General features: G+C 50.4%; 1 protein-coding gene across 3 annotated transcripts in view; it reads left to right on the top strand.

The window, feature by feature from the left end:
- Positions 1 to 12,776, top strand: part of LOC149360280 (N-acetylglucosamine-6-sulfatase-like) — a 49,490-nt gene that overhangs the window by 34,653 nt on the left and 2,061 nt on the right. For 2 of the 3 annotated variants that reach the window (XM_089572233.1, XM_089572234.1), the window contains exons 11-12: positions 9,701 to 9,904; positions 12,345 to 12,461. In XM_089572233.1, the coding sequence (XP_089428359.1) occupies positions 9,701 to 9,904; positions 12,345 to 12,461 (321 nt within the window). The remainder of the gene's footprint in view (positions 1 to 9,700; positions 9,905 to 12,344; positions 12,462 to 12,776) is intronic. The other variant, XM_089572235.1, reaches the window with a different exon arrangement.

Below are 12,776 nucleotides of genomic sequence, written 5' to 3'. Positions count from 1 at the left end.
GTGCTTAGGGCGACATCAGTTGCCGCAATGTATCTTTGTTTTTATAGAGGGACGGAAGTTCCTTTTTGATCGTGCGTCCTAATAAACTTCTCTTATGGGCCGGATATGTTATACCGCTTCCGATGAAAATTGGTTTTGAGGAAAGCAGCATTGCGAGAGCAATCACTTTATCTGGAAGCCGGCACATGCCTCCGTCCCTGGCAACGAGGCGGCACACGAGGTAGCCTGAGGTATTTACCGCCGGACTGGTTCGGGACCGTTACCAAGAGCGGAGAGTGCACAACACTACAGACTAGAGCGCAGGCTGGCGCCACTGCCAGACACGTCGTTAGATAAAAAAAAATTGGCAGAGGCTTAGCTTGGTTAAGCCCGGTAGGTTGCGAAAGCAAACGAGGCCTTGGTCGAAACACCTTATATATACACATCCACACGTAATCTACACGTAATCCACAACTAGCCGCATATATAGCAAACTCCCCTAATCCCCCCCATGTCATCGCTCTGCAAGAGACGGAAACAAATCGCATTCATATCCGCGGTTATCACACGGCAGCCCTTACACCACGTACGGCAATCTTGACACTCGCATCCATGCCGGTACTAGACCGCACACCGACAAACACGCCCGACAGCAAGGGCACTCAATATACCGCGATAGAGCTAAGCTCACCAGGACACACACATGGCCTCACTATTATTAACATATACAGCAATCCTAAAGATAAAGGCAGAGTTATTCCGGGTATCTTGGGCTCCTTCCGTTCCTCAAACCTTCTTGTGGTGGGTGATTTTAATGCACGTCACACGCACTGGGGATACAACTCGGATACCCCCAAAGGTAATCTGATTTCTACCGCAATGGCTGATTACAACCTTAGCCTGATCACAAACCCCACCGTACCCACTCGCATTGGCACAAGCGTCACCCGCGACACCACACCCGATCTCACATGGGCCACACAGAACATAATCGTTAAATCTCACACGGTGCTCCAGGATAGCCTTGGAAGTGACCATTTTCCAGTCTCCACTATTATATCTTATGAATCCAAGATTTTCAACCCTCGTTCGCAGCTTCTCACTGACTGGGATAAATTGCGCTCATATTTGGCAACTGATTCGACAGAACCCCGTACTGTCACTGACTGGACAGACCGACTGGTGAAGGCCATCCAGGCGAACAGCAAAAGCATTAAAAATACCCCTAAGGCACCGCAGGTTGATCCGCACCTGGCTCATCTATGGGAGGCCCGACAGGGACTTCTCAAGCGCTGGCGTCACCAGCGACACAATCGTAAATTGAGACTCCGCATAGCCGCTCTCACTCGCGAGGCAGAAGAATACGCGAACACGCTAGCCCGCGCAAACTGGGCAACCTTTTGTAACGACCTGAAGGGTACATTAAGCACTAAACGCACGTGGTCCCTCCTACGCGCTCTCTTGGATCCAACAACCACTAAATCTCAGACACAAGTAAACACACAACGTCTAATACAACTAGAGCTCCAAAAGGGCACCGACGTAATTGGCCAACTACGGGACACTTATATACCCACATCTCTTCAGTCGGCAGAACCACCCAATCTACCTCCACCTAACCCAGAACTTGATGCCGACATCACCTTAAACGAAGTCCGCCGAGCACTCTTTAGTATTCGCCGCTCTACGGCGCCGGGGCCGGATGGCATAACGTACAAGGCACTACTCAATCTGGACGATGTCTCCCTCCAGGAACTCACGGAGCTCTTTAATAACCACTGGCAAGCTGGGACGCTCCCATCAGCCTGGACCCATGCCAGCATGCGATTTATACCCAAACCGGGCAAAGCCCTCACTCTTCAAAATTTGCGCCCCATCTCCTTAACGAGCTGTGTCGGCAAGCTCTTCGAGCACGTCATTCTCAATCGCCTGCAACCATTCCTAGAAACAACAGGCTTTCTCTCAAACGTTCAATTCGGCTTCCGCCCAAACATCTCGGCGCAAGACGTACTTCTCGCGCTTAAAGAGTCCCTCTTTTGCACTAAGCGTCGTACAGCCTCTACGCGAGCCATACTGGCCCTGGATATCCATAAGGCTTTCGACACAATAAGCCACGACCATATCCTCACGACATTAGCCACCACGGGGTGCGGCACCCGCATATGGCAATATATTCGGGCCTTCCTTCAGGGGCGCACGGCAGACCTCCACCTTGGGGATATTGCCTCCCAGCCTTTCCCCCTGCCTAACCGGGGAACCCCACAAGGGGCGGTTCTATCACCTTTACTCTTTAACATTGCCCTAGCGCCACTGGCAAACGCCCTTGCTGCTGTCCCAGGGCTCCACACAGCCATATACGCAGATGATATAACCCTCTGGACAACGGCAGGATCCCTTGGAACAGCCCAGGATATCCTACAATCTGCCATAGACATCACCACCACTCATTTAGCAAACACAGGCCTCCGTTGCTCTCCAAATAAATCGGAACTCCTGCAGCTGAAACCCCTCCCCAGTGACCCCCCGATTGAACTGCACATGTACGGGAATCCAGTGCCCATTGTGCCTCAGGTGAAGATTCTCGGCCTTCTAATTAGCAACACACTCGATGCAACCGCCACCCTTCAGCTCTTGCAGAGACAGACCAAACAGGTCGCTGCACTTATCAGGCGGGTGGCAGCACGCAATCATGGGCTGTCTGAACGCGAGACCCTCAATATGACAAATGCACTAATCATTAGCCGCATTACATATCACCTTCCATACCACATACTCACTCAGCGGCAAAGACAACAGGCAGACATCCTAATACGCACGGCTGTCACCTCTGCCTTACGTCTTCCACGGACGGTTAGCACGAAACGTCTCCTGGCCACTGGTACCCACAATACAGTGATGGAATTAATAGAGGCTCAGCGCACCAACCAATTAGTCCGCCTGAGTCGCACGGAAACAGGACAATGCCTACTGCGACAGCTACGTCTCAATCCACCAATTCCCACCCCAACAAGTCCTACACCTTACATGATTTCTCTGCGCACGCAGGATCACATATATCAGAAGCCCCTACCGCGCAATATGAGTGCTAGTCTCCATCACGGTAGGCGGCAGGCACGAGCGAGCTATTACACGAAAACATACAGCAACCGCTCCGATATCCTATATGTCGACGCGGCACAAAATTCTAAACCAGGATATTTCACGGCAGTCGCAGCCTATGAAGACGGCACAGTGGGGGCCGCTGCCACTATTCGAACTAATTCGCCTGCAGAGGCGGAAGGAGCCGCCATCGCACTTGCTCTGGCCCACTCCATCATTGACAAAAACATAACAGAAATTTGCACAGATTCACAGGCCGCGTACCGCCACTACCTACAGGGCGTGGCGACTCCGGCAACACACCGTATTCTTACCACGGCCACCTCTCTCGACCGAACGGTTACTCTGTCGTGGGTCCCTGGGCATGCCTCGATCCCCGGTAATGAGCGCGTTCATGCGCTGGCCCGAGAACTCTCCTCCCGGACCCCGGAGGATCAGGCACCCAACCCTGCGCAAGAAGCCCCTTCGGTCCTCTCTACATATCACCAAATTACCACATTTTACAAATTCAGCCGCATGACACTGCCACCACCCCACAGTACCTTGTCGCCCTTATCCAGCGCCACATGGCGGCAATTACAGACAGGCTGCTTTATTTCACCCCACCGCCTCTCATGCTTTCATCCCACCTTTCCTCCTGATTGTAACACCTGTGGCGTGCCCAAATCCACACTTTTCCATTACCTTTGGGAATGTCCTTCCCCAAAGGCAGTATCCCCCATCCCCAATCCCACTCATTCTTCCTGGGAGGCTGCTTTACGGACCGCTCAGCCCGCCGGCCAGAAATGGCTAGTGGATCGGGCTTTACGTGAAGCACAAGCCCGTGGACTCCTGGACCAGTAGGGGACCACCCTGGAAGATTTTTTTTTTGTGTAATAAAGTTGTTTCCATCCATCCATCCATCTTCTCTCAGAGGGAGGAAGGGAAGGAGAGAGAGAGAGCAGCAGCGGCGCGGTTACTCAGGGACCGTGCCGACGAGCCGAGCTGGTCTCCAGTTTTCTCTCCGCTTGGTGTGACGTCACCACAGCGAGCGCCTCCTCGCGGCTGCGGCGCGCAGCAAAGGTGCGCGGCTCGACGTGGTTACTCTGGGACCGTGCCGACAAGCGCACAGCGCTAGGCGTGCCGCGCGCGGCGGGCGCAGGAGTTAGGCAGCAGCCACCACGCGCGGCCTCGCCTCGCGACGGCCTCTGTGAAGAAGCGAGTTGGTCGCCGAGTAGCGCCACAGGTGCGCGATACGCAATTTTGATTTAGGCAGAATGTGAGCAGCGGCAGCACGCATACTGTCGAACGGAAAAATTGAGTCCAATCCTCTTGCTTTGGACGCCTGCGCACCAAACCCTTCAAGGCAATGAGGGAGCCCACGAGCTCGCCCGAGGACTGACCTTCCGGCCGATCTCACCGACTCCGTCCGAGGATGCACACATTTCAAAAAACAAGCGGTTATACTCTTTCCGCGATATCAAACAGTTCTACATACTTAGTTGAAGAGATTACTCCGCACCGCACAAGAAGCTGAGCAAGAAGGAGGAAGTAGCATGGCGGCAGTTGCAGGTGGGCACTTTTCCGAATCCAGCCGCACTGAGTAGGTTCATGCCCGGCTTCAAGGACGGGAAATGTAGGGCCTGTGGAGAACGAGCCACCTTAGCCCATATGATGTGGGCATGCGCCCAATCCACACCTTTAGTGAATTGCAAGGAGTCATGGGAGGTTTTGCTACGCAGCCAGGACCTCCAAGAACAAAAAGAGATCATCCGATATGCCTTCGAAGCCGTCCGGTCCCAAGGGATCTCGGCCGCCTGACAAGGACGGGATGGCGAGGCCGCCGTCCTGATTATCTGATATAATAAAGTTTTTCTAAGCCTAAGCCGACAAGCCGAGCTGGTCTCCAGTTTTCTCTCCGCTTGGTGTGACGTCACCACAGCGAGCGCCTCCTCGCGGCTGCGGCGCGCAGCAGGTGCGCGACGCGCCGTGGTTATCCTGGGACAGCGCCGATGAGGCGAGCTGGTCTCCAGTTTTTCCTCCGCTCGGTGTGACGTCACTGCGAGGGTTGTCTAAAGGTCAAACGTGGTTACCGCCGGGACCACGCTGATGGCTCAAAACTTAGCGTAGCATTGCTTTCGCAATAAAATTCAGGGGGACACTTCGTGCCCTAAAGTGCGGGGAGGCGAAAGCCTTAAGCGCGTTTTTGCTGCTTGTGTCACTGATGTGTGGTTAAGATAAGGTTAGCCTCTAAGAGTGGAACGCGACAGCGTGTTGCAGCGCTGCCAGGGAGACCACACAATGCCATCACCCATTCTGCCCTACGCCTTGCTCGTTGGCAAATTAGTTTTTGAGGAATGGAAATACATCTGTCTCGCATATCTCGGTGGACACCTGAACCTCGCCATAACGAGAAGGGAGGAAGACGGAAGTGAATGAAGACGCCCTATTCACTAGACGCGCCTTTGTTCATTCCAAACCGTCCAGCTGGCATGGCGGAGTGCTTAGCGTGCTCATCTAGCACTCCGGGGACCCTGGTTCGATTCCTCAACTCGACCAATTTCCTACTCGGTTTTATTTATAATTCTGGTCTGACTAGAATGCTTAATTAGGCTAACTGGTTAATTAACTGATAAGCTAAACTCAGTCGCACATACTTGGAGTGTCACTATAACATCATATTAACTCGTTGCATAGTTACTAGTCAAAAGTGATTCGCCCCGCATGAAATTCGCGCACGGTGACGTCACGACCATTTCGCCCAATTGAAAAGCGTGACGTTTCTGTCGACAACTCCTGATTACAACGATGAGGCATTAAATGCTTCCTCCTCAATAAAATGGGCGGGGCCTTAGCTTTGGTTAAGCCTGGTAGGTTGCGAAAGCGAGCGCAGCGCCTCTAACGTAAGGAACGCGGCGTGCCGCGTCTAAAAAAAGGAACGCAGTGCGCCGCGTCTACAGGTCACGCGTGGCTACCGGCCGCTGCTGCGGGAGGACTCGACTTGGTAGCCCATCTCTCACCCTGGTATGACGTCACGCCATGACGTCACTAGGCATGGCATGACGTCATAGGTCATTTAAAATGTCACGCGTGGCTACCGGCCGCCGCTGCGCGACGACTCGACTTGGTAGAACATTTCTCACCCTGGTATGACGTCAGAGGTCATTCTAAAGGTTAAACGTGGCTACCAGCCACTGCTACGCGAAAGGCCGTTCATAAGCGTAGTATTGCTTTCGCAATAAAACAGGAGATAGCCTGGAGGCCACTCCAAACCTTTACATACCCAAATCCAGCTCTCGTGAACGCAATATTCCCCGAATTAAGATCAACTCAGTGTCAACACTGCGGCGAGAGGGGGTCCTCGACCACATTGGCTGCAAAAACTCTTTTTCCCCGGTAAGGGCAATAAATATCGATAATGAAGAAGCCTGCGAAGCCCTGCTACGGAGCTCGGACCCCGAGACCCAGCGCGAACTTGTCGGACTGGCTGAGGAGGCCGCCGAGGAACAACACATCCCGGCCAGCATCCAAGACGGTGTCTCCCCCTGACATCCTCAATCTGCGGCCGAAGGTGTTGGGGCGCGCACCTTCTCTTTTGGACATTAAATGTTCATTCTCTCTCTCTCTCTCCTTAGGGAAGGAAATGGCGCAGGAACTGTCTCGTATATCTCGGTGGACACCGGAACCGCGCCGTAAGAGAAGGGATAAAAGGGGGAGTGAAAAAAGAAAGGAGGAAAGAGGTGCCGTAGTGGAGGTCTCCGAGGTCTCCGGAATAATTCCGGCCACCTGAGGACCTTTAACGTGCACTGACATCGCACAGCACACGGGCGCCTTTTGAGTTTCGCCTCCATCGAAACGCGGCCGCCGCCGAACACTCCGGCTCAGTAGACGAGCGCCTTCACCACTGAACCACTGCTGCGGGTTGTGGCTTCCGTTCCAATAATTTTTCACGCAACGGCGATGCATCATTCCTTACCTTCCTTCACATCATTCCTTTGAGACAGGATGCGTTAAAATGCCTTCTTTTCGCATTTTCTTGATCAGTGACGAAGCATCATGTCTTTCCTTTTGAGTAGCATCAATCGGTGACGCGGCGATCATGCCTTTATCTAAGCAACGATGGAAAGCACATCTCAGTAGCTCTAGAACTTGCACAATGGCTCAACTCGATGCAAGAAATTACTCACATGCATACCATTGAGCCTTCGCGCTATCAGCAGACGTATCACGCTTTTGACGGGTGTCCACCGAGATATGTTCGTTGGTTGGCCTCAAATAAAATGGCACATACCCACTACAGTGGAGTGGCCAAGACACGGGCGGTAAACTGCTGGAAAGAGGAGCATTTATAGAGGAAATAGGGTTTAGGCTGACAGATTGGACTCCCTGGCAGTGCTACAACCCGCTGTCGCGTTCAACTCCTAAAGGCGCAGCTTAAGCGTAATTAATTAACAGTTGATTAGTATTTAGTCAATAATCAGTGCTTAGCCATTAATTAGTAATCTGTCATTACTTATTAATTAGTCATTAATTGCGTGTGACGTCACCAGTGCCACAGAGGCAGTCATAGTCTACGCACTTTAGAAAGTCAAAGTGCCCCCTGAATTTTTTCTTTCCGAAAAATGCAATTAATTTAATGAATATACATAACTACAGCGGCAGGCAGACAGAAGCCTGCAGAGAAATGTTTGGTGTGCGTTGATAGAAAATGCTGAAAAGACATAATTTTGAAAAGACATAGTTATGTTGAATTTTTTATATATTGTGAATAAACCGAGCGGAGCCCCTGGCAACATTGTATCGCTCGCTGTCCTGCCTTAAAATCCACTAATGGGGCGTGAACTTGCGGGAGCCGTGTCAACTAGCATTACACGTGATCTAAAACACGCACCTGATAATCAGAATGGCGCTACTTCCGGTAGCATTTCCGGTTTCAGGCAGTGTCCAGAGCACAGAAAAGCCTTTAAAGCTCATATTATCGTAGCAAACATTATGTCACTTTCGATTTCTCTTCGGAATCTTCACCTGCGTAATTCTCGTGACTTGTCATTGATCGCTACGTCCATGCATTCTTGCCTTAATGGGCTGTTTAGCGTTCAAAAAAGAATATTCCACCTTGCTTTAAATAGTAAATACCTACTTGCCAACTAGTGCCGCAAACGGCACCAGCTTTCTCAAACACTTTGCTAGAGTTAGCAGGCATACAATTTAAATAGATGACAGCATCTGAATTTCATGTACTAGCCTCGCTGAACCCAAAAAAACTAGTGCATGCATTTTTACTACGATGCAAGTGCATCTCATGCTTGGCAGAACATCTAATCGAAATAATGACTGTTACTACTTCTATGCACACATTGCTCGATTGCTACACCGTGATACTGAGATTGATTTGCTTAAAAACATCTTTATTTGTTCAATATTCTCAGAACATGTGGGTGGGCCGCCTAGTCCGGTAGTCCACTGGCTGCTGCTGCTGCGCTGGCCCTCCCCACCAGCCAGTGCTGACGGTCAGGATCATCGCTGAGCAGAATAGCCTCCCACTGCTCCTCCGAGGGGTTTGGAATGGGATCAACTAAGGAATTAAATTGGCATGCCCACACCATATGGTAGAGGTTAGCTACCTCTCCACAGTGTGGGCACTGCAGAGAGTATAGTGTAGGGTACCACTGGTGTAATTTAGCTGGTGTTGGGTATGTGTTGGTGTGTACTCTCCTCTTCTAACTTATTGAGGGATTTGTGTGGTGTTGAGTAGTCCTTTCTGGCTGTTCTGTATGGCGTGAGATTGTCAGCACACACTGCTAAACCTATCAGGTCGCGGCACCCTTCATGGTCATCAGGGGAAGACGCCCGGTATAGAAGAGCTCGGGTATGCATGTGAGCGGCTTCGTTAAAAAAAAAATATTTATTTGAAAAAATTACATAGTACACATACGAGCCTGCCCAAGCCAACAATGGGCTTGTGGGGCAGTGCTCGGCAGAATGGAGCAAGCCAGAGAACGGCAAAAATAATCAATACTGCCCAAATTTAGAATGAAACTAAGGAAAGGCAGTGAGAAAGGACGGGAAAAAAAAGGAAGAAAAAAAAGAAAAGAAACAAAAAACAAAATTACACATACAAATCAAAGATAGCAGATTTCACTTCTTTCCGAGTGCTGAACGATAAAACATTATCCGGCAGGTCGTTCAACACATCAGGTACATAAAATTTAGTACCAGTAGTTCCTGGTAGTTCCAGGTGACCGGGAAACCAGATGACTGAGGCTTGGTTGGGTGGATGCTTAGTCAGCAATGACAACCCTGACCTGTGAAGTAATCCGTTATTGAAGTTGCGACAGGCGTTCTGCCGTTTTGCTCACTGATTCCCTGAACGCCGTGGTACTGAGAAACGGCACAGATAGGCTGACGCTATACGGCCTTTAGGGATTAGGACGGTCTATTGACAGCGGCGTTACAACTCCATGCACTCTGATACGAGCTGTGACCAGAGGCCTAAGAGAGAGTGCATAAAGCGTTTACTTGAGCGGGTTCCCACTTCTTTATTTCGACGCAACGCACTGACGCATGTACAAAAGATTACTAAAGAAACATTGCTTCAGAATTCACTGAAAGCTGTCCCGTCCTGCGGCACCTCTTCCTACAGCGCGCCGCACTGAACGTGGACCTGGCGCCCACTTTCCTGGATCTGGCCGGACTGCCGCCCCAAGGGGACATGGATGGCGTTAGCCTGAAGCCACTGCTCCTGGAGGCCGCGTCCAGCTGGCCGAGAGAGAGCTTCCTAGTCGAGTACACCGGCGAGGGAGATGTGCACGATGAGTCGGAGTGTCACGCGCCGTACGGCTTGTCGGTAGGTACCCGGGCCTACTGCGCCGGCAGTGCCATCCATTGCAGACATCACACGGCCTAAACTCGAAGACTGCGTTCTACACTCTACGCACAACTACACATATATGGGGGAACAAAGGGCGTAAGCTGCCCTCTAGCGCACTCTCTTTCATCAAAGGGAGTGTGCTACAAGAGAGCTTCCTTCATTTTTACGCCGTTCTGTTTAGAATTTCTCAGGCACGCAGCTGGTGAGGCGAGCATGCAGCAACCATGCTCTTGTGGAAGTCCTCGCTCCAAGCTAGTTGCTATGGCGCCATTGGCGCGAATAATGTAACGACAAGAATAATTATTAACGGCGGCTTATTATCGCATTATGTTTTTCTCGCTTATTTATTATATTTTACAATGTCATCCGGAGATGAGTCTACAGTATTAACTGAACTAGAGTCATTTTAGTGGCAGCTGTGACAGCCAGCAGTCTGAAAAACGGCAAAAACAAGCTCAGCACTTAGCATGGTGATGATGATAATGATGATGGTGTCCTCAGTCTTAATGGCACATACCCACGGCGGGGGATTGGCCAGGGTGCATAGCGGATACAAATGCACTCATGTACAGGGAATGGAATATTTTTAAAATTTTGGGACGCAGAGCTACAATTTGTACAAAACAAAAAATACGGAGAGGGAAAAGTTGTGAATTCACACTTCAGCGTCGCGTCGTCGTCGTCGTCGTCTAGAGCATAAAGGCAAAAATTGTCCTTATCGTGTTGCGACTGGGCACCCTAACACTACCCCCCCCCCCCCCCCCCCCCCCATAATGAGAGAAAGCTTAAAGCGCATAATGAGAGGAAGCTTGACTATACCATTTTTAGAGAGAGTTTCATCACCTCGACTGAAAGTGCACGCGCACGCCCGACCACTTTGAACTATACAAAAGACGTTAAATGACATTTTTCTTAGTGATTGAAAAGTAGCAGCGAAAGACAGCACTCACAGGTTCGAAATCGCAAAACTCTGATGTGGGCTGCACTACGGCGGTTTGTCTAGTGGAGCGTTGTAGCGCCTGACACAGGGCTCATTATCACGAGTGTGTTCCCCTACAAATGTACAGAGCACCGATGGCTTGGGCTGTTTCAGGTATGAGCGTAAACACGCCGTGGGATCTACCGAATTGCACTCCGGATCTACTCGGTTTTGTGTCAGCGCTTGCGACTGGACAGTTGAAGTGTTATGAGAACCTAAGGAAAATGACCTTCATCAGATTGTTCCAAGGCCAGCCGTCTATTCCAAGGTCGTCATGGATGGTGTGCCTTCACTTCCGTTAAAGAACCCCAGGTGGTCGAAATTTTCGGAGTCCCAAAAACACATCTTTGCGCTACGAGAAACGCCATTGCGGAACAGGATATTTTTTTAGGCCACTATCGGTCTTTTAACTCAAAATATTCAGTAAACAGCTCTTTCGTTTTTCGTCTCGATTAAAACGTGGCCAGCGTGACCGTGAATTTACCCCGCAAAATCGTGCTCATTAAAAAAAAGCGAAATCTCACTGCAATGGCTTTAAGGACACTTAATATTTAGACGTAATAAGCCTTAAAAAATGAAATTAAAGGCCTAGAGGTAGCGCAAAGTATTTATTTACGCAAATACGCCACCATTTATTCTTTTTTTTTTGGGGGGGGGGGATGGAAACATTTGGCCTGCACACAGACGAGATCATCTAAAAAACTGACGGAGTGAACCTTCCTGATCTCTTTTCTTGTGTGTGTTTAGCAAAGCCAGTTTTTTTTAAGCGTATTGCAATATGAGCGCCTCTGCCAGCCACTGCTTTACAAGTATTGTAGAAGCCTAGTTGTCCACAGTGAGCTGTTTACCTTCTAACCAGCTGCGCAGACAGGTCCTGGCCGGGCAGGGCCGGTCCTGACGCCGAGATTGGTGGGTCGGGCATGGTCCCGGTCCGGGCTTGGGCCGAGCTCGGGCTGCGCTCGTGCCAGCCTCAAGCTGAGGCCTCATAATGAAGTCCTCAAATGCTCTAATCCTGGGAGTGCAACCTCAGCCAAGCGTGGGCATTCATTCCACCAAATTGCTGCGGGTCATTCATTCAAAGAGCGGAATTTAAATGCTCAAGTTTGTCGCAAGCAGAGTATCGTCACATTCTGTCAACCTAACGGTCATTGTGAGTTGGGTGCACCCAGCCCCGTCTCTGGATGCGATGTAACTATTGCTGTATTCAAAACAATGCTGCAAGTGCGATTGGGCCGAACTCCTAGATCTATTGCGATTTCGCCGTTGCAGTAAGTGCCACGCTTTGACTCTGAGCGCCTTGACGCTCGCTCGGCTGGCATAGATTACACCCGTGGATCTAAGTTTTCAGAACTTTTCTTGGTTACTCTAGTGTGACCCCTCTGCTTGCAAGATATCGGTGCCCAAAGGCCATTTCAGAGAGCTCACTTCATTTTGCAGGGTTGTGATCCGAACGTCAAATGCGAGTGTGAGGATTCTTGGAACAACACCTACCTCTGCACGCGACACATATCTGGCAAGGCCAACACCAAGTTCTGCAAGTTTGATGACGACGAGGTAAGTCACCGGCGAAGGCCGTGAAAATGGACTATCACTGATTTCTCCCGGGGGAATGTTGGTATTACAGGCTTATGCCAACAATGTCGCATGAATTAACGCCCTACATCTATACCTTACGAACGGTGGTCACTCAAGCTACAAACTGAGCCATAGGAGATTCCCCGCATTCCCTTTGATGAAAAGTTTACTTTTCATTAAAATCGGTCATGCTAGACCGCATTTCTACCGAGGCAAAATACAAAGCTACCCGTGTGCTGTGCGTTGGCCGTGCACGATAAAGGGACACTAAGGAGGACAACTGCACTCAAATTT

Source organism: Amblyomma mixtum, chromosome 2 (genome assembly GCF_055824585.1).
Source record: "Amblyomma mixtum isolate Tamu chromosome 2, ASM5582458v1, whole genome shotgun sequence".
Taxonomy (NCBI): Eukaryota; Metazoa; Arthropoda; class Arachnida; order Ixodida; family Ixodidae; genus Amblyomma; species Amblyomma mixtum.
Note: the sequence above shows the minus strand (reverse complement) of the source record. Positions and strands in the feature narration are given on the sequence as shown.